The sequence below is a fragment of the Impatiens glandulifera genome, chromosome 6 (assembly GCF_907164915.1).
Source record: "Impatiens glandulifera chromosome 6, dImpGla2.1, whole genome shotgun sequence".
Lineage (NCBI taxonomy): Eukaryota > Viridiplantae > Streptophyta > Magnoliopsida > Ericales > Balsaminaceae > Impatiens > Impatiens glandulifera.
This window is the reverse complement of record NC_061867.1, coordinates 42290494-42312712: the sequence shown is the minus strand read 5'-3', so window position 1 is coordinate 42312712 and position 22219 is coordinate 42290494. Positions and strand designations below refer to the sequence as shown.

The window sequence follows — 22219 nt, the reverse complement described above, 5'->3', positions numbered from 1 at the left end:
AATGAAGATCCTATTCTAGTTGGGTACATGGACTCAGATATGGCTGGTGACGTTAATTCTAGAAAGTCCGTTTTAGGATTTTTAATGACCTTCGTAGGAGGAGTTGTCTTTGGAAGTACAAGTTACAGAGGTGTGCTGCTCTATCCACTACGGAGACAGAGTATATCGCAATCACTAAGAGTTGTAAGGAAGTATTTTGAATAAGAAAGTTCTTAGGAGAATTGGGTCTGTGGCAAGAAAAGTACACGGTGTATAGTGATAGTCAGAGCATTATTCATTTCTCCAAAAAATCCACATTTCATTCAAAATTCAAACATATTGAAGTGAGGTACCACTAGATTCAAGATATGCTCAAGATGAAACAATTAAACTTAGAGAAAGTTCATACCAGTGAGAATGAATCTAATATGATGATTAAACCTTTATCGAAATAGAAGCTTGAAGTTTTTGACGAAGAGCGGGCCTATTTGAGCCCACTATACGAGCCAAAGGGAGAGTTTATTTAGTGTCTGACCCATTGGACTTTGATTAATAATATATTATATATTATTCTATACTATATAATAGGTAGCAAAGTTGTCTAGTTAGATACAAAAAAACTAGACATAAAGAGATAATAAACAAAAATAGAGTTAGATATTCAGAGTTTCAATGAGACGATCGAGCAGTCTAACGATGTCAGTTTTGGCTCGAATCACAGGAGGTGAATCATCGCACAGTTCTCTAAAATCTAATTAGTCTAAATCTTTGTATGGACTTATCTCGGATACTCATTTGAGCATTCCACTTCGGTGAAATCTTTTTTGTCATTGTTCTTATAATCCTTCATTAAAAGTGAAGACTTATAATACTGCACATTTAGAGTGCTAGAGAAGACTTTGGTGTAACTCAGTACAATCTAGTGAATTGTGTTTTAAGATACCTACATGTCTCGTGGTTTTATCCTTGTTGGATTTCCAAGCAAAATTGATTTGTTTTGTGTACTTAATTTGTATCGTTTGCTATCTCGTTTAGTACTCGTGATTATCTCATTGAAGTATTCAAAGAGAAAAAAACAATTATTCCACAATTATTATTAGATGATTTTTCCAACTAATCAAACTCCCATTGAATGATTATCCTCGAAACGGACTAACCTTTAGTCTATTAAACACGAGTATGGACTATTCCATTGGATTATTAAAATATTAAATATTATTAATAATAGACAAATTTAATCTCAAAACTATTAGTATAATGTAGTTGTGTTTTAGAGTATATTTATTTTTATTTTTTAAGAAGTGGATCTTATAATGTAGTTATGTTTTAAAGTATAATTGTATTTTTTTTTAAAGAAGTGGATCTTATAACTACATTTTTCATATAAATATAAATATAATATAACATTATTTATGAAATTTTCATGAATTGTGCTAGTGTACCTCATTAGTGACATTGTTTATAAATGGTGTACCTAGACATTATTAATTATATTTAATTATATTGTTATTTATTCATATAAATTGTACATGAAAATAAATATTTGTTGTTATTGATATTTTTTTAATCTATTCTAATAAATTCGTCAATGAATCCAATCGATTTTTTAATTGTTCAAATCGACGGTTTGAAATGTAGTAAATCGACATCAAGGGTTTGATATGCATCCCGGTAAATAAATCCATTCTTAAAAAAAAAAAAGGAGTAAGTACCAAGCTAAATTGTTTCCACACTTATTTAAAAGTACCAATATTGTTGTTGGAGAGTTTTTCTACCAAATAACATTAATTGATAGTGGATTATTTGTGTTCATTCTTTATTCTTTTTCAGAAGACTTTAGCAGCAGGCTTCATTAACTCCCTCCTCTATTTGTCATTTCAAAGATGTTCTTCTTCCATTATGGCTTCTTATTCACCTATTGAGCATTATATCTTATTCGTTCATTGAATTCTCCAGAGGTCTTTCATAATCAAGTCCTATATATTGTTCTTCTAACATCTCTTCGATTAGATGTTCTTCTTAAATCATCTTCAGAAGCTGCTTGATTCGTTGAAGAGGCATCATGTATAGTGTTTTGTCGCATGAGGGACTCCCCCTACCATCGATGATTCGTGGGTCTTGTCTTCCACTCTCCGATGTGGCGGTTTGTAAATTTGTTATGGAATTTTTTACTTCGTTTTTTATTTCAGCGTGAAAGTTTATTATTCAATCATGTGCTGACCTTCCTTGTTCTAACTTCTTCACAATCCAATGTGCTGCGACATCTCATTAAGTTTTTTCTACTTCATCTACATACATTCAACCTTTTTTAAGAGTTTAAATGTTAGTAGCAAGTTAGACTCTTATAATACTGGTTGGGATTTAGTTCCACATCACATGTGATACAAATGAGGGGATTTAAAACCTTTGTTTAAGATTTGACAGCATTCTTTCTAATTTGGGTTGTATATGGAAGATCTTGAAGATCTAAATATCTTGGATCACAAATAAAAGAAATGATTTAGAACTTCTATGCTGTAATGAAATGAGGTTGAGTAAAGAAAAAAAGAGAGGAGGAATTCATGGTCACCTTATATCATTGATCAAATCTGTCCAATTGTTTCTGAGCATTCACCAATGCCACCACAGAACCTTTCTTGGCTCTCTCCACAATCTTCTTTATCAACAACTCTTCTTGATCATGACTATAATCATCATTTTCATCCTCACTAATAATACCCAAGTCTTCAAAATTCTCATTCTCCTGACTACAAAAAGTTGGCAATTCATTACTATCGTAGCATTGCATTAAGTAATGTTGATTTGTCCATCGATTCTGATCTAACAGAATATCTTGATCTTGTTCTCTTGATGATTGATCATTATCCTCTTTCGTGTCTGATGCCTCTTCAGATAGATTTATAACAATAGCTGGATTTGCCCATGAAATCACATCATGGTCTATTTGCTCGGTTTGAACTTTCTTCTTCTCGCTTTTCTCAAGAGCTGTTTCAAGCTCCCGAATCCTCTCTTCTAATTTGGACTGGATGATTTGGTGTAAACACAAGCTCAATTCATGTGGGTTGACTGCATCATGCATTGAATGAGTTGTTGAGAAACCACTCCCATCTCGATCTGCATAAGGTTGTCTATCGAGTTGTCTGTCGAATATCTCACCCTCGGCCAAACCTGCTATGAAATCCTGATCCTTCTGTGGTAAAGAATAGATTTTGTAATGAGTAACAGAAACCATGCCAAGTATAAAGTTTCCATTCATAAGAAAATAATTATGAGTATTTTGGAAACTGGTGTCTATCACAATCTCATTAGAAAATTGTAAATGTTCAAATTATAAAAGTCAAGTTTTGCATTTAGTACAAGATTGATTTTATATCATAATCCATATATTAGGTATTTAAAAAAAATCATAATGATGTAAAATATAATTTACATTACACTATAATTTGATCATGATCTAAAATATCATTTGTATATCAAATAAAGCAACAAAAGTCACTATAATCTGGACCAAAAGGAGAAAAAACCCTTTCAACTTTAACTTTGATGATTTTCCAATAAAATAACAAACTGGCTCATTTTCTAGATCAAGATCCAGATTATTAAAGTCATCTGTCATCTAATTTTTTTTTCTAGATCATGGTGGTTTTTGGCTCATTACCTCGTCAACTATTTGTGTTAGTTTTCCTTCCAAACTTGATGAACACAAGTTTAGTTCCAACAACTCCAGTTCAGCTTCGAGCTCTGCTTCAATTTTAGCTATAGCTTCAGAATGTTCATTGCCTTTCTCATCAAGTCGTTGTTCATTACTGTGGTCATGTTTAGGTGATTCATTCAAACTCCTTTTGCAAGATAATACAACTCCCTTTGCACTGTCATCTGCTTCTTGTGAATCATGATCCTCGTTTACAAGCTCTTTTACAGTTAATGAGTCTTTCAGCTCAAGTTCTTCTTGAAGATCTTGGACCAAGTTTTCTGTCTGATTCAACAGTCTATTCAATTTATCTACCTCCCTCCTATTCGATAAGGATGAAGATACAATGCCCAATGATATACCAAGAATGAACAAAGCTGCTTTATGGGATGATCCTGATCAAATTCAAAGAAATAACCATGCAATCAATATTAGAGTTAAGCTTCGAGATCACAGCAAATTAATAAACTATACACGAAGAAAAAAGGAAAAGAAAAGCTAACGAAAAATGTGAAGTAGGCAATGAACTTCTATGCAAATATTTATGCTAAATGATTTAAAAAACACTCAATGAGAAAGGATTGTACCGATTGGTGGATTGGAGTATTCCCCATCAACTTCTTCACTGGCAAAGGTCAATTTTTCAGGCTGATCTTCCTCAGTCCTAGCTTCAATCTTCCTTCCAGAACAGATGACATAATCTTCCATTCCAATAATTTCATTATTGATCAATTGGGCCTTTAAGCAGCTTTCTAAGGAATTATACGTTGTTTTAGTTGATTTAGCATTGGATCGTCGAATGCTCAATGAGTTTCTTCTTCGGCCTTTAGAATCTCTTCTACAATGCTCTGGTGGCAATGAGTTCTCAAATTTCTTGCTACAAAATAAACTTGAAATTGAGAATACATTGTCATTCTCATAATAATCACTTATATTGGCCAGTTTTATGTTGTTGTTGCAATGACTACAAACATTCTCAGAATCATCTTGTTCAACTTCAGAAGACAGTTTTTCATCAACTTTCACACATTTTGAATCCTGAAGAACTTTCAATTGTTTAGCCATATAACAGGCAGTAGCAGCTGCAATAGCCAACCAAAAATCCATGTTTCTCACCCAAATTTTCAAAAAAAGAAACCTACCCAAATTCCACAAAATAAGAGTTCATCACTGTTTCAGTTGTTTGAACCAAAAATGGAGATGCAAGATTTTCCATGAATGGAAAAGAAAGAAAAAGAGGGTCTCAAACCAAACCCAGAAACATAAGGTTGGTAATCAAATAGTAGACAAAGCTGATTTATTATTCATAAACTAGAAAAGAGATAAAGACTAACAAGATACAACAAGACCTGAGAGATAGAAAGGATTTATCAAACTTCGTTCTTGAAATTTAAGCAATAGAAGAAAATGAAACAGACAGGGATCAAACCCATTTTCCCAAACTTCATCTTGAATGACCGATGATTCAGAAAGAGACAAACGGATCCTAAATAATGCAAGCCAATGACGTCTAACCGAAAGGCGACTAAATCTCGAAAACCCACATCCAAAATCACAGCACTTGTGAGTTGTGAAGAAGAAGAAGACGATGAATTGAACACAGTTCACAAAAAGAAAAAAAAAAAAGGTTTTGTTCGAGAATCGTGCGTTCCAACGATTAAATTTCAACCATTCCCCTGTTATCTATTTTAATAATGTGTTCAAAAGTTCGGAAATTTGAGGAATGATCCTCTAATATGGATAAATAAGTGGGTGTAATAAGGGTAAATAAGTGGGTGTAATTTTAATTGCGGTGACTAATTCATATTTTTTTTTAATGAAATTGTCTCTGTCGCGAGACGCAACCGAATGTCATGTGAAAAGTACACAAATCGCCATAACGCAACCCCGGTTGCGAGAAGCAATCGGCATTCTTGAGACGCAATCGACAATCGCAAGATGCAAATATTTTTTTTGTGGACTTTTCAAAAAAAAAATTGCGTCTCGTAATTGTAGACTTTTTACAAGGCATTCGGTTGCGTCTCGCAACCGCTCAACGAGGACAATTTCGTAAAAAAAAATTATGAAATGATCGTCAACACATTTAAAATTATGCAATTATCACAAGTTCATTTTAATTTCTTTATAAATCATCTCGTCAAATTTCCCCAAAAGTTCCCGTCTTCTATAAATTTAATTTTGTTAGGCCCAAAGAAACCCAAAACATATTTTTTTTTTCCAACCCAGCACTAAACACAAATTTATTTTCTCCAACCCAGCACAACATAAACTTATTTTGAGTAATTCTCTTTCATTAATAGAGAATTGGTTGGTTGACACTATTTTTATCAGTATTAAACTATTTATATAATTTATTATTTTAATTTATTTATATTTTAATTTTTGTTATTATGCTATATTTTATATTAATATTTTTTACATATCTTAAATTTATAATAATTAATAACATTTATAAAAAAAAAACTAAAATATAATTTGTATTTACTTAATAATGTTTAATTTGTTTTTTTATGTGTATAAATTATTGATTTATAATTAATTTTATCTAAATTTTCTATTATTGAATGAAAATTTAAAAATAAATAAGTTATTTTAAAATTATGGGGTTTAATTTATAATATTAGATAAATATATAAGTATTATTTTAAAAGTTAAAAAGTTGGTGTAAAATGAAATATTTTGAGAATATTTTTTTTGAATTTAAGAATTACTATTTCATTTCATGTAACATTTATTGAATTTTAAGTTTGAAAATGAGTTTATAAATTTGAGATGGCCTTACTCAAATGTATTTGTTTTGAATTGAAATTTTATTTACATCAAAATTAAGATTTTTTAATATGAATTGAATCATTAATATTTAAATAAAATTATTGTAACTTAAACAATTCTTATTAGCTTGAATATGTAATAAAAAAAATGGTAAGAAACAAATTTGATTAGTAATTGATGTTCGAGTTTTTATATTCGTACCATTTAAAAATACAAATTATTTCAGCATAAATTCTTTTAAATAGATACAAGATGCAATTTTAATTAGTTAAAACAAATTTGAACCGAGATAATAAAAAAGTTTATGATCATTTTTATTTTATAATTATTATTTTTATACTTAAAACAAACCTCTTACAAACATATATAATTAAACATGGTCTACACTAACATACAAGTCCATCCCTAAAATGGATCAAATTTGTAATTTCGATGTGGTTTTTATGTAAAATGATAATTATAATGAATTTACCAATATTTTCTAAATCAAAATATCATTTTTATAATCTCCCCATTTATGAAACTAATGGAAAGTCATAACTTTTTTAACAATATATGTTGTTCACATTTTATTAAAGATTTATAATATATTTTTTCTTAACTAAGAAGAAAGATACTTTAACTAAAATATATAATAATATTAAATAGAACATTTTGATTAATTTCTTTTTATTTTTCTTATGTGGCAACTTTAACACGATTTTTTTTTATCAAAATGGAATTATTAATGAGGAGAAGGAAAGAATATAAAACAAAACCGACCAACCAAAGATTAATCGGATTTGAACCCTAATTCCCTCACACGAAGAGACAAAACAGTTATTTAATAGATCCCGTAACAGAAAAACATGAAACAACATTTCCACAATTTATTTCAAATAAAACATTATTGTGTCATTAGAGAGCAATAAGCCTAGCCAATCATCAGGTCTAAAAAGGGCAGTTGGACCATTTAAACTTTTAAACATAAGTAAATGACCATTTCTTGAGCAGTAACTGTACAAAAAGATGATTTTTTACTCATTTCACATATCAAGGTATCTAGAACACATGCACAAAAGAACATATATTACAGCTAACATAAATTGAAGTCATATAATACAACAACACAAACAAACAGTATCCTAAATCAAAAACCAAGTACTGTAAAAAAGAAATGGAATCGAATAAGATATCAAACCGACCTTTTTTCCTGATAAATCTTCACCATCTTCTTTGAGACTTTCGCATTGACATTGCCCATCCTTCAAATAAATTCAATATACAATCCTCCAAATCATCTTCTTTATACTTAATATACTTCTCGGCAACAAGCCTTCTCCCAATAAACCCTCTATACGCCACAACAACCTTTTGCGATATTGAAATCCTCAAATCCTTACGAAGCTCAGGATTCGGTATCAACCACGACGCTTGAGTCTTATAAACATCATCAAAAACATCGTTAAATTCCTTAAATCTCTGCTTCAAATTAACCTTTCTGGACATATTCTCCTCAACCCTTAACAAATCTAGGATCCTATTCCAAGTTACCCTCTCGTAACTCGTTGCATGCTGCTGAAACTTCATCGTATGTTCTTTTACCCATTCGTCCCCCAAAAATTTTAAAGGCGGTTTACCATTAACTTTCTCCACCATGTAATGAATATTGTTCATCATGAATATATGCTTCAAAGAACTGTCTTTGTAAAGTCTTGACTTAATTTCAAGGCTCATTTCTAAAGTAGACATTAACGCCAATAGATGGGAAGACAAATCTGTCTGCCCATCATCTCCCTTTAGAAGTATATCCAAAGTTACGCTAAAACCAGTAACCGTATTTATGTAGTTGGTTACATATTTAGTCATATGATGAACACCACCACCTGGGAAAGGGGTTGTTGATGTCTTTGAAGCAACCGCAGTGTTAAATTTCATGAAAGTTGCCTTGGCTGATTCCCCAATTCTTTCGAGAAGATTGTTCCATTCGGTTCTTATCAATGCTCCGGAAGGTTCCGAGAATAATGTGTCTATGTAGTGAACAAGATTGGCCAAGGACTCGTAAATATGAAGTATGTCGAACAATCTTTCTGGCTCGTGAGGATAAGTAGCTAGAGCAACACCGAAGTTTAAGAGGAAAATCATCGAGCCTTTCGAGGATCGGATGAAGGACTCGCCACTTATGGGTCCAAATTCTCCTAGGGTTAGGTTGAATAACCGTTTGGAACTAGCAAGGAAAACGATTATGTTTTTCAAATTCCTTATCCAATTTTTCACCTTGGAGATTAACTGCAACCACTCCATTTTCAACAACTCATCTATCGTAAGAGAACCGATATCGAACGCGACCAAATATTCCTCCAGCTCAGTTTTCCAGAAGGCAACAAAAGCGTCACAAAACTCGTGGTCGTAACTCGAGGAAAACATGGTGTTCGCGATCGACTTAATTATAGGGACTACGTCAGGATTGATTAAGTCGGCCAAACGTAACTCCTCTTCTTCACACAAATTATAAATTGTCCACTCTTCGTAATCGGTCTCTTCTTCGAACGAATGAGGAGAGAAACAATCTAGTTCAAGAAATAACCGATTTTGAGTAAGAATGTGAACTAACTCATCCTCAACTCTTAACATTGCCAATTGAATAACATCATGACTTTGATTGATTTCCATATCAATTATTCCATTTGGGAGCAAATTTCTCAGACTGTCGGTCAAGCTTCGAACATCCTGGACTGCTTGTAAGTACTCCGCGAATTTGTCGGCTCCCAAATCCCATATTTTCGACTTGTTTGATTCCCATATTAATATCCTCTCTTTAACAGACTTTAATCGCTTCTTCAACTGCTTAGTTTCATCTGAATCATCCTCGGGTAGTTTAGTGAGAAGCGAGAGATGGGAATCCAGGTCATTGAGGAGTTTTCTGACATCGTCGTTAATGGTCTTGCTAGCACCTAATGCCTTGATCATATATCGAGCTGCTGCAAAGACATGTTCTTCCCCACCATAGCTTGTGCTTTCAGAATCATCCATCAGGCAAAAACAACTCACCCAACAACTAGATGAGCTTTGTCAATGTTAAGATCCATCCATGGAGGTGAATTAAGAAGTGAAATGTAAAGTAAAATAAAAAAACTCTTTGACAACAACAACTGGACTTGAATACTCTGCTTCCTTCAGCAACACCTGTCAAATTACAGAGAAGAAGAACCCTATTTGGATGAGTTACAATACTGCTAAAATAATGCAATTCTCAACAAAAACCAACTGATATGAATAACCATCAATCTTCTAGAAGATATTACAGCTATTATTTATTTTTCTACAATACCCAGGAATTAAAGACCTGAATGTGATTGATGATTCAAATTCAATATACTAATACTATTTGGATGAGTTACAATACTGCTGAAATAATGCAATTCTCAACAAAAACCAACTGATATGAGTAACCATCAATCTTCTAGAAGACAGCAATTAGTTATTTTTCTACAATACCCAGGAATTAAAGACCTGAATGTGATCGATGAGTCAAATTCAATATACTAAAACTAGTAAATTGTAGGAACAATGAATCCATGGAGCAACAATTAAAACAGGAAGAACATGAGCAACTGAAATGTAATGACCCAATGCTATGAGGGTTCACGGAAGGGGTTAAGTCGTATATAATCGACCTATAGGCAATAGTAAACTTAGTAAATTGTAGGAACAATCAATCCATGGAGCAACAATTAAAACAGGAAGACCATGAGCAGCGGAAATGTAATGACCCAATGCTATGAGGGTCCACGGAAGGGGTTAAGTCGTATATAATCGACCTATAGGCAATAGTAAACTTCTATTTAAGTCTATCTTCTTCTTCCTCTATTTCTTCTGCAACTCCCTCAATCTTCTTATGATTCTAGTTTCCCAGCAGATTGTCCAGCTTGAGGTTTCTAATTCCTATCCGGGGCTTAACAACATATATGCAATTATTTACTTTTCTACAATACCCAGGAATTAAAGACCTGAATATGATCAATGAGTCAAATTCAATATACTAAAACTAGTAAATTGTAGGAACAATCAATCAACAGAGCAACAATAAAAACAGGAAGACCATGAGCAACGGAAATGTAATGACCCAATGCTACGAGGGTCCACGGAAGGAGTTAAGTCGTATATAATCGACCTATAGGCAGTAGTAAAGTTCTATTTAAGTATATCTTCTTCTTCCTCTATTTCTTCTGCAACTCTCTCAATCTTCCTATGATTCTAGTTTCCCAACAGATTGTCCAGCTTGAGGTTTCTAATTCCTAATCGGGACATAACAACATATATGCAATTATTTACTTTTCTACAATACACAGGAATTAAAGACCTGAATGTGATCGATGAGTCAAATTCAATACTAAAACTAATAAATTGTAGGAACAATCAATCAATGGAGCAACAATTAAAACAGGAAGAACATGAGCAACTGAAATGTAATGACCCAATGCTATGAGGGTCCACAAATGGGGTGAAGTAGTATATAATCGACCTATAGACAGTAAGTAGTATGGGTAAGATGAAAAATGGTGTAAACTTTCTATTTAAGTCTATCTTCTTCTTCTTCCTCTATTTCTTCTGTAACTCCCTCAATCTTCTTATGATTCTAGTTTCTTAACAGATTGTCCAGCTTGAGGTTTCTAATCCCAAATCGAGGCATAACAACAGATATGTCTTCTTACAGCAATTATTTACTTTTCTAAATACAATACCCAGGAAATAAAGACCTGAATGTAACCCATGATTCAAATTCAATATACTAAAGACTAGGAAATTAACAATCAATCCCAACAAGAGAAACTAATCGATAGAATATGTGACCAAATAGACAGAAAAACTAATAAATTTACTAACCCAGTAGACAGTATACGTAGAGAAAGCAGGAATTAGCCTTCCCTAATCGAATGTCAAAGGAGCTGATAGAAACAAGGAACAAAGAACGTCTGCGGATGATTGATAAGAAAAATGATATTAACAAAAGTGGAAAACCATGGATTGATTTCTAGTTTCCTTGAGGAAGATGAAGTGAAGATTGAAGCTTCCTCGCAATTTCTGTAAATTGTTTCATATTTCTCTTCATGAAAGTCTTAATTGCGAAATAGTCATGGGTGAGACTTTAGTGATAATGATTGATTTATACTTTTTATTTTATTTATTATTACTTAAAAACAATTCATTTATGTATAAGGTGTTAATTGTTCTTTAATTATTTTTTATTTCTTAATCTTTTTATATATAATGTATATATATAAGAATAAAAATATATTAAGAAATATGTTTAATTTTTAAAGTATTTGGATTGTCAGGTCGAAAATGCTGGTTAATTTGGATATATATGTGAGAGTAATAGATATTTGGATCGGATTGTGGGTTGACCCACAAAACAATTAGAACGCTTTAACCAACTAAGCTAATAAAATTTTATATTCTAAATTCAACATCAATTTTTTTTTCAAAGTATTAGGATTGCCGGGTGGAGAGCTATGGTTAATTGGATATATATGTGAGAGTAAATGAATATTTGGGTCGGATTGTGGGTTGACCCACAAAATAAGTACAACGTTTTAACCAACTAGGCTAATAAGATTTTATATTCTAAATTCAACATCATTTTTTTTCAAAGTGTCCGGATTGCCGGGTCGAAAACTGTGGTTAATTTGAATATATATGTGAGAGCAAATGGATACTTGGGTCGGATTGTGGACTGACTCACAAAACAAGCATAACGCTTTAACCAACTAGGCTAATAAAATTTTATATTCTAAATTCAACACAATTTTTTTTCAAAGTGTCCGGATTGCCGGGTCGAGAGTTGTGGTTAACTTAGATATATATGTGAGAATAAATTGATATTTGAATCGGATTGTGGGTTGACCCACAAAACAAGTACAACGCTTTAACTAACTAGCCTAATAAGATTTTATATTGTAAATTCAACACCAATTTTTTTTCAAAGTATCCGGATTGCCGGGTCGAGAGTTGTGGTTAATTTGGATATATATGTGAGATTAATTAGATATTTGGGTCGGATTATGGGTTGACCCGTTCATAAACTTAAAATGGTTAAAAATAAAATTAAAAATGTTATATGTGTTGGTAATCTTATCTTGTAACAATTACACGTAAATAATATATGAATACAATAAAATGATAATAGAACAGATACAATAGATTATGTAATGAGATGAAGAAAAATCTTCTCGTTTGCTCTGAGACCTATGAAATCACAGTTTCCTTAAAACAGTTTCACCGTCTCCCGTTTGTGCTGGAGAGTTTCATCGGTGACTGCTTCCTAGTGTACAATGGAACCTACAATGATTTAGCACAGAAAAATCACTACAACAACGAACTAGACAAAAGTACTTGAATCACAATCACCGAGTTTCACACAGAAATGATCGAGTCAAGAAACTCGAAGAACACTCACAAGAATAAGAAAAAACTTTTAGAATTCTAGAGTGAGAAGTGAGAAGATAATGTGTGGAGAGGAATACAAGGTGAAGGGATATTTATAGTTGAAAATTAAACTCATAATCAATTCTCTAATCCAACGGCCACTAATCCATCATCCATTCATCCAATGATTATCCTTGCTTTGTCTTTTCTCATCCTTGCAAGTTACATCCAACAATAAGTATTTTGTAGATACAATAGCAATTAACACCATTTTTTAATTGACTCATTCAAGACATTAATGTTAATTGTAACAATTAATAAATTTAATTCACAATGAATTTGATGTGAATTTCATTTGGATGAAATTTCACCTTAATTCACATTTGTTTGATGTGAATTTCACTTGGATTAATTTCACTTTAATTTACATTTGAATTTCATTTGAATTAATTTAACTTTAATTCACATTTGAATTTCATGTGAATTTCACTTGGATTAATTTTACACTTAATTCATATTTGAATTTAGTGTGAATTTCATTTTCCCAAATATCATTTCCATTTAATTAATGGAATTAGTCTAATTTTAACAATCCCCACAGTAATGGAAATTGAAAGATTAATCTGGTGAAAAGTTCAACAGTTGAATTCTACATAGGATAGGTATATTTAACCCTTTGAACCTTTCCTTATGAAAGTATATAACTTTACTAGCCGATTAGTAAACTCGATGTTCTTGAACAATTCTACCTTTTGTGTAAATGATTACACACTTTCACATAAAATTCTTCTTGATACATGTTAGTTCTCATGATTGTGTTTGTTTTGGCCATGAACATTCGCATGGTTCAGTGAGAGGGTCTAGAATTGAGCCGTGCAATTCTTTTTAAGCGGCCTCACTTCTCTCTCACATAGATGATCTCTTTGTTTATAAAGAATCATTAAAAGTCTGTGTGCTTATCCTTTCCCGAAATAATATTTTACCGTAGGAATTTTTACCCATATCAATCTACCAAGTTTAGTACAATTAGGTTTTCCCATTGAACCTAGTTCTTGGGATCTCTAGTCATCATAGGTTGGGTTTCCCTTTATACTAACTTATTGTAGGCTTAAGTCACATTCCTTGTGAGGACTTTAACACCAACTCTCTATTTAACCCTTTGGTTAACGTATTCGCAATATTATCTTTTGATTTTATGTAATCAATTGAGTTATTACAATAGAGAGTAATTGTCTAATGGTATTATGTCTACGACGTATATGTCTAGACTTACCATTATACATATGACTCTTAGGTCGTCCGATCGCAGATTAACTATCACAATGAAAAGAAATTGCTGGTACGGGCTTAGACCACATTCGAATATCTTCTAAGAATAGACGTAGCCATTCAGCTTCTTCACCGCATTTTTCAAGAGCTATAAATTCAGATTCCATCGTGGATCTAGTAATAACAGTTTGTTTAGATGGTTTCCAAGATATAGCTACACCTCCAAGTGTAAATATATATTCACTTGTTGACTTAGAGTCTTTCATATCTAAAATCCAATTAGCATGAGTGTACCCTTCGATAACAGTAGGATGTCTTGTGTAGTGCAAACCATAATCACGAGTATTTCTTAAATGCCTAAGTAATTGTACAATGTATCTACTTAGTTTGCTTACTACATAGGCTATATCTGGTCTTGTACAACTCATTAAGTACATTAGACTTTCAATTATTCGAAAATATTCTAATTGAGAAACACTCTCTCCGCGATTTTTAGATAGATGTTGACTCATATCTATCGGAGTCTTAGCCAATGTAGAATCATCATTATTAAAATTTTCAAGGATCTTATCAACATAATGTGATTGACTTAGAACTATCCCTTCCGATGTTCTAATCACCTTGATTCCAAAAATCACATCAGCCAATCCCATATCTTTAATGTCAAAATTTGAATTTAACATATCTTTAGTAGATTTAACCATTTTATCATTATTTCCAATGATAAGTATGTCATCTACATAAAGACATAAATAACGTAACCATTTATTGTGTCTTTAATATAAATACATTTATCACATTCATTGATCTTAAAAATTTCTCATGCCATTGTTTTGGAGCTTGTTTTAAGCCATATAAAGAATTAATCAATTTAAAAACTTTATTTTCTTGCCTTTGAGAAGAAAACACTTGAGGTTGATCTATGTAAATTTCTTCTTCCAAGTCTCCATTTAAAAAGCTGTTTTTACGTCCATTTGATTAACTTCTAGATTGCGCTAAGAAGCAATCGCAAGAATCAATCGAATAGAAGTTATTCTCGTAGGAGAATATGTATCAAAATAATCAAGACATTCTCATTGACGATATCCTTTTACCACCAGTTTTGCCTTATATTTATCAATTGATCCATCAATTTTCATTTTCCTTTCGAAAATCCATTGGCAACCTAGTGGCTTATTTCTCGAAGGCAGATTCACTAGTTCCCATATATGGTTTTGCATGATAGATTCTATATCACTATTAATTGCCTCTTTCCATTGAGTCCCTTCAGACGAGGTATTTGCCTCATTATACGTTTGAGGTTCACTTTCCATCATGAAAGTAATAAAATCTGGACCAAATGATTTTTCTATTCTAGCTCGTTTATTTTGTCTAAGTTCAACCTCAATTTCATTCTCTTTTTCTTGTTCATCTAGTTCAAGAAATCTTTTTGGAGAGTGTTATTCTTCATTAGACTTATATGGAAGTACATGTTCAAAGAATGATCCATTTCTCGATTCCATTATCGTATTCTTATGAATATCTGAAATGTCCGATTTAAACACAAGAAAACGATAAGCACTATTGTTATGTGCATATCCAATAAATATACAATCAATAGTTTTTTGTCCAACTTTTATCTTTTTAGGTAATGGTACGACTACCTTAGCTAGACACCCCACATTCGTAAGTACTCATATGATGATTTTCTTTCATGTCATAACTCATATGGACTCTTATCTAGCTTCTTTCGTGGAACCTTATTTAAAAGGTAATTAGCCATCAAAATAGCTTCTTCTCACATGTTATGTGGTAGACCATAACTTAATAGAAGTGAATTCATCATTTCTTTTAATGTTCTATTTTTTCTCTAAGTCGTACCGTTATGTTGAGGAGAATAAGGTGATGTCGTCTCATGGATTATACCATATTGAGCACATAGCTCGGCAAAAGGTGATTCATATTCACCTCCTCTATCACTTCTTAACACATTGATCTTTTTACCAAGTTGGCTTTTAACCTCATTTTTATAGAGAGTGAATTTCTCTATGGCTTCATCTTTACTTTTAAGAATATACATATAACAATATTTTGTGTTATCATCAATAAAAGTAATAAATTATTTTCCTCTACCACGTGTTGGTGTTCCTTTTAAATCACACACATCTGTATGAATTAAATCAAGTGATCTATTACTTCTTTCAACGTTTCGAAAGATGATCTCGTCAATTTCGCTTCAACACAAATTTCACACTTGTGTTTCTTATTTATTTCGAATGTAGGTATACTCTTCAGTTTTATTACTCGATGCATCGAATCATAATTAATATGATCTAGTTTGCCATGTCATAAAATGGAAGACTCCAACAAATAAATAGAAGAGTTATTCTTTTCATTCATACTTGGCTTAACTGTCACTACATTGAGCTTAAAAAGCCCATCAATAGCATAACCTCTACCTACAAACATTCCACATTTGGATAAAATAATTTTATCCGACTCAATCACAATTTTAAAACCATGCTTACTTAGAAGAGATCCAAATATCAAATTTTTCCGAATCTCCGGAACATACAACACATTAGTCAATGTTAAATCTTTCCCTGAAAACAACCTTAACACCATTTTTCCTTCACCGTGCATGTCAGAAGTGTCAGAATTCCCCATGAACAGCTTTTCACCATTCATCACTTCTTCGAGGCTTGAAAATACTTCTTTGTTGGAGCAAACATGTCTTGTAGCTCCTATGTCAACCCAACACTCTTGTGGATTAGACCCCACCAAGCTAACTTCAGATATCATCGCACATAGATTTATGTATGATAATCCTTGAGTCAAGTTAGCCTCTCTAATTCTTCTCGGCTTCTTGTAATCGGAAGATCTATGACCCATTCCATTGCAATTGAAACACTTGCCTATGAACTTCTTAGAAATTCCTCCTTTAGGATTAAGGTTCCGGTTTTTGATAAAAGAATTTTGTTTCTTCTTGTCTTTACTATGCTCAACCACATTTGGTTTAGCCACATGTTGATTAAAGTATTTCTTTGAGGCGCTTTTATTTTCCTCTTTAATGCGTAGACGAATCACCAATTCTTCTACGTTCATCTCCTTTTGCTTGTGCTTAAGGTAGTTTTTGAAATCGTTCCAAGACGGTGGTAACTTCTCAATAATAGCCACCACTTGGAAAGTTTCTCCCAAATTCATGCTCTTAGCATGAATTTCGTGCAAAATAAATTGGATCTCTTGAATTTATTTAATGACCGGTCTTGAATCTACCATTTTGTAGTCCAAAAATCGATCGACCATAAACTTTTTTGCACCCGCATCTTCTGTTTTGTACTTACATTCAAGAGATTGTCATGGTTCTTTGGTCGTATTCTTTTCACTGTACACATTGTACAATGAATTTGATAAGTCATTCAACACATAATTTCTACATAAGAAATCTGAATGATGTCAAGAATCAATGGTTGAAGCCGCTTGCACATCAAGTTTTGGATGCACGTTTGCATCCGACGATGAAGCCACGTCTGACTCATCAATTTTAGATGTGGGAGGATCCTCCGTGAGGATTCGCGCGAGACTCAAGGTCGTGAGGTAGAAGAACATCTTCTGCTGCCATCAATTAAAGTTTGAGCCATCAAACTTTTCTGGCTTATCCAGATGGTTAGTTAGAATCGACATCCTCATGTTAGAAGTAGGTGTTTCGGTAGACATTTCTAAAACAAAACCAGAAACGTGTAAAAATCTGAGATAAGTAATATGAGATTGTTTTAAGATTGTTGGTAATATTATCTCGTAACAATTACACGTAAAAAATATATGAATACAATAAAATGATAATAGAACAGATACAATAGATTATGTAATGAGATGAAGAAAAGTCTTCTCATTTGCTTCGAGGCTTGTGAAATCATAGTTTTCTTAAAACAGTTTCACCATCTCCCGTTTGTGCTAGAGAGTTTCGTCGGTGGATGCTTCCCAGGGTACAACGGAACCTGTAATGATTTAGCACAGAAAAACTACTAAAACAACAAACTAGACAAAAGTATCTGAATCACAATCACCGAATTTTGCACAGAAATGGTCGAGTCAAGAAACTAGAAGAACACTCACAAGAACAAGGAAAGACTTTTAGAATTCTAGAGTGATAAGTGAGAAGATAACGTGTGGAGAGGAATACAAGGTGAATGGATATTTATAGTTGAAAATTAAACTCATAATCAATTTTTAATCCAACAGTCACTAATCCATCATCCATTCATCCAACGATTATCATTGTTTGCCTTTTTATCAATATCCTTGCAAGTTACATCCAACAATAAGTATTTTGTAGTTACAATAGCAACTAGTAAAATACCCTACGTTGTACGGGAAAAAATATAAATGAAGTTTTTGTATGATATTTAATTCAATATGTTAATATATAATAAAAAAAATATTTATATAAAATTAATATATATTTATATTAAAAGAAAATATATATACATATATGAACTTACAATATTTTAATTTTTTATAAACGAACTTATATGAACTAAATATTCTTATATAAATATAAACATAAACTTACACTATTTTAATTTTTTTATTAATTTTATAAGTTTTGTTCTTTTTAATGTTAAAGAATGAAATTTTTTAATGTAAATTTAGTGGTGTTTTGCAAAATGTGTTCATAACAATCATTAAGAAATACTAAATCGTTGGAATAAGCTAAATTTAAATTCTTCAACAAAAACGGTGTCACCCTTCATTACACCAAGTTTAGACAAAGACTTCTATACCAACTTGCTTCTAAGATATGCTGAAATCTTCTTTTTAAATCTATGTAATTATAATGAAAAATGATCAGTTATGTTTACATGTTGTGTAGATGAAAGTTAAGATTTTAATTTCATTTAGGTCATCTGGTCCATTAAAGTCATTCCATGTCATCTCCATCTGCAAAATGTGTTTTCATAACTCAATCATTAAGAAGATACAAAATCGTTGGAAGAAGAAAAACCTAAATTTAACCTCTACAACAAAAACGGTGTCATCTCCTTTACACCAAAATTTAGACAAAGACTTGTATACCCCACATACTTCCAATACGTGCTGAAATCTGATACAACTAAAATCATTTCATAACACACTCTTCACAATTAACTACATTATAACTGTCACTTTATTCTCGTCACTATATTTAACCATAATATTTTTCTCTCTTGTATCAAAATCTTCTTTCTGAATCTATGCAACTGTAATGAAAAGTGGTCAGTTATACAATTATCAATTCAAGTTTAGTAATAAAAAGAGAATCCAACATAAAAAATAAAGAGTTTATGTTTTGTATCATCATCACACCCAAAAATATGTTTATAGGTTCATTCATAAACACTTTTGCATTATATTTCTGAAAAAACGTTAATAAATTTATGGATACAAAAAGATGTATTTGGCTGAGATACAATGAAAATAGAAACCTTCCACGCTGAAAGAGATTTATATTTGAAAACAAATTTGTATCTAAACATTAATATGATACTTCAAATATTCTAGAGACATTAAGATTTCTTTAAAAAAAAGGTAAGACCTTGATTTATATTGTTTCTCTTTGAGCCAATATGAGTTTATAAGCTGCATATATCACTTCTAGTGTACCATTTCTTGTGACAACACTCATACAAAAACATTTAATACCACGTCCTTCAAAATTTCCTTGAATGATACCCATTTTTCATGTGCTTCTGGATGATCCATTTTGTTATAAACTACCAAAAATCTTTCTGAATCTATGTAACTGAAATGAAAAGTTGTCAATTATATAATTATCAATTCATGTTTAGTAATGAAAAGAGAATCTAACAAAAAAAAATAAAGAGTTTATGCTTTGTATCATCATCACAAACAAAAATATGTTTATAGGTTCATTCATAAACACATGTGTAATATACTTCTGAAAAACTGTTAATAAATTTATAGATAGAGAAAGATGTCCATAGTTGAGATATAATGAAAATTGAGACATCCCACTCTAAAAGAGAGCAATATTTGGAAATAATTTTGTATCTAAACATTAATATAAGATTTTAAATATTTTAGAGATATTAAGATTTCTTTTAAATAAAGGGTAAGAACTTTATTTATACTGTCTTCTCTTTGAGCCAGTATGAGTTCATAAGCTACAGGTATCACTTTGTGGGTACCCTTTCCAGTGGCAGCACTAATACAAAAAGCATATAATGTCACGTCCTTTAATATTTTCCTTGAATGATGCCCATTTCTCATATGCTTCGGGAAGATCAATTTATTTATAATCTACCCAACATGGTTTTTCAGAAAGCTCTAGAATAAACAATTATATTTTAAGCCGAACTGAATCATATTCGTATTCTGGATGTTTAGATGAACCATCAATAACTTGTACTTGGTTTTCATAATGGTTATAAATAAGCAGCAACACAGTATGATGACATTAATGAATATATAGTTTCATTTTACCAAAACAAAACATTTTTCTATGTGACTAAGAAATTCATGGATTAAACCAAAACCTTGCTGAGCTCCCTCGAGTAAACCAGGCAAATCTGTGACAACAATTGTTATGTCATAATCGAATTAAACAATGCCTAGAGTTGGAAGTAAAGTGATGAATTTTTATATAATCTCATAATTAACCCTAGATTCAATTATAAAAAGGTTTAAAATTGGCTCAAACTTTAAGCAATTAGGAAGAATAAAATTTATTTAGACAACCTTTAGAAATCAAAAGTTGAGAAAATGGTGGAAGGTGCACTCTCCTCTGAAAATTATATAAAAGTTTTATTTATTAAAGGAGATGAGAAAGTAAGAATCTCTATTTGTCATTTCGTCGAACACTTGGTATCCTACAACTATCACGTCACTCCTCCGATTCTTCTCATCTCTCCTCTTCCTCATCGTCTTCATCGCCATCGTCGTCTCATCAGGGGAAGAAGACGATGCATTCACCATCTACGATGTCCTGCAACAAAACAATTTTCTGGTATGTCGTCTATCAAAAAGTGTAACAGAATACAAGATCAATCGAAACTCAGAAAAATCAATGTGTACCTTAAGGATATATGTAGTTACAACGTGGAAGGTTAGTAGAAGACGACGCGATGAACGTCACATCCTCCTGTGCATCAATCTCATATGGATTGAATTAAACATTAAAAGTAATTGGAGCCCCGAGAAATCTATCCAATAATATAAAGAGAAAATAAAGTATAAATTAATTATTAAAGTTATAAAAAGAAAATAAAAAAATATTAATTAGAAAGAAAAAATTAATATATATAAAAATAATTATGATAATAATAATAATAATTCTCAAATTTTCTCTTATATAATTATTAATTTAATATATATATATATATATATTTATATATATATAAATAAAGATGAGAGAGAAAAAAAATTAGGAAAGTAAATTAATATATATAAATTATAGGTGAGAGAAATGTTATTTGTTTTTAAAATATTTAATTTTTAAATAAATAAAAAATACATATAATTTTTTATTTTATTAAAAAAAATATATAATTTATTTGTGTGAAAATATAAAAAAAAATTAAGGTTTTTATTGGATAACAGGTAGTTTTGAATTTCAGGATTTATTGGAAATATTCAATATTTTGAATAATGAGGTTGATGTTTTATTGGTTATTTTGTGTGTTGTTCTATTATTTGCCGGCGCAATTGCTAAATCTGCACAATTTCCTCTTCATGTGTGGCTACCCGATGCTATGGAGGGATTTACTCCTATTTCAGCGCTTATCCATGCTGCTAGCAGCGGGCATTTTTCTTGTAACTCGTATTCTTCCTCTTTTCATAACCATACCTTATATAATGAATTTAATCTCGTTAATTGGTATAATAACATTATTTTTAGGAGTCAATTTAGCTGTGTCTCAAAAAGACATTAAGAGGGGTTTAGCCTATTCTATAATGTCTCAATTGGGTTATATGATGTTTACTTTAGGTATGGGATCCTATCGAATTGCTTTATTTCATTTAATTACTCATGCTTATTCGAAAGCATTATTGTTTTTAGCATCTGGTTCGGTTATTCATTCAATGGAAGCTATTGTTGGATATTCGTCAGATAAAAGTCAG

At 31.5% G+C, this 22219-nt stretch overlaps 2 protein-coding genes across 2 annotated transcripts; both read right to left on the bottom strand.

Annotated features, from left to right (window-relative positions):
• Positions 1-2509: 2509 nt before the first annotated feature.
• Positions 2510-5268, bottom strand: LOC124943638. Its single transcript, XM_047484116.1, has 3 exons — positions 4243-5268; positions 3638-4065; positions 2510-3169 (listed from the first exon to the last, which is right to left on the bottom strand). Exons 1-3 carry the CDS (start codon positions 4775-4777, stop codon positions 2555-2557), a joined length of 1578 nt encoding a protein of 525 aa, XP_047340072.1. The 5' UTR covers positions 4778-5268; the 3' UTR covers positions 2510-2554.
• Positions 5269-7439: 2171 nt separating this feature from the next.
• On the bottom strand, positions 7440-11500 carry LOC124941593 (exocyst complex component EXO70E2-like). The gene is made up of 2 exons (XM_047481933.1): positions 11309-11500; positions 7440-9607 (listed from the first exon to the last, which is right to left on the bottom strand). Exon 2 carries the CDS (start codon positions 9452-9454, stop codon positions 7646-7648), a length of 1809 nt encoding a protein of 602 aa, XP_047337889.1. The 5' UTR covers positions 9455-9607; positions 11309-11500; the 3' UTR covers positions 7440-7645.
• Between the last annotated feature and the right edge of the window lie 10719 nt (positions 11501-22219).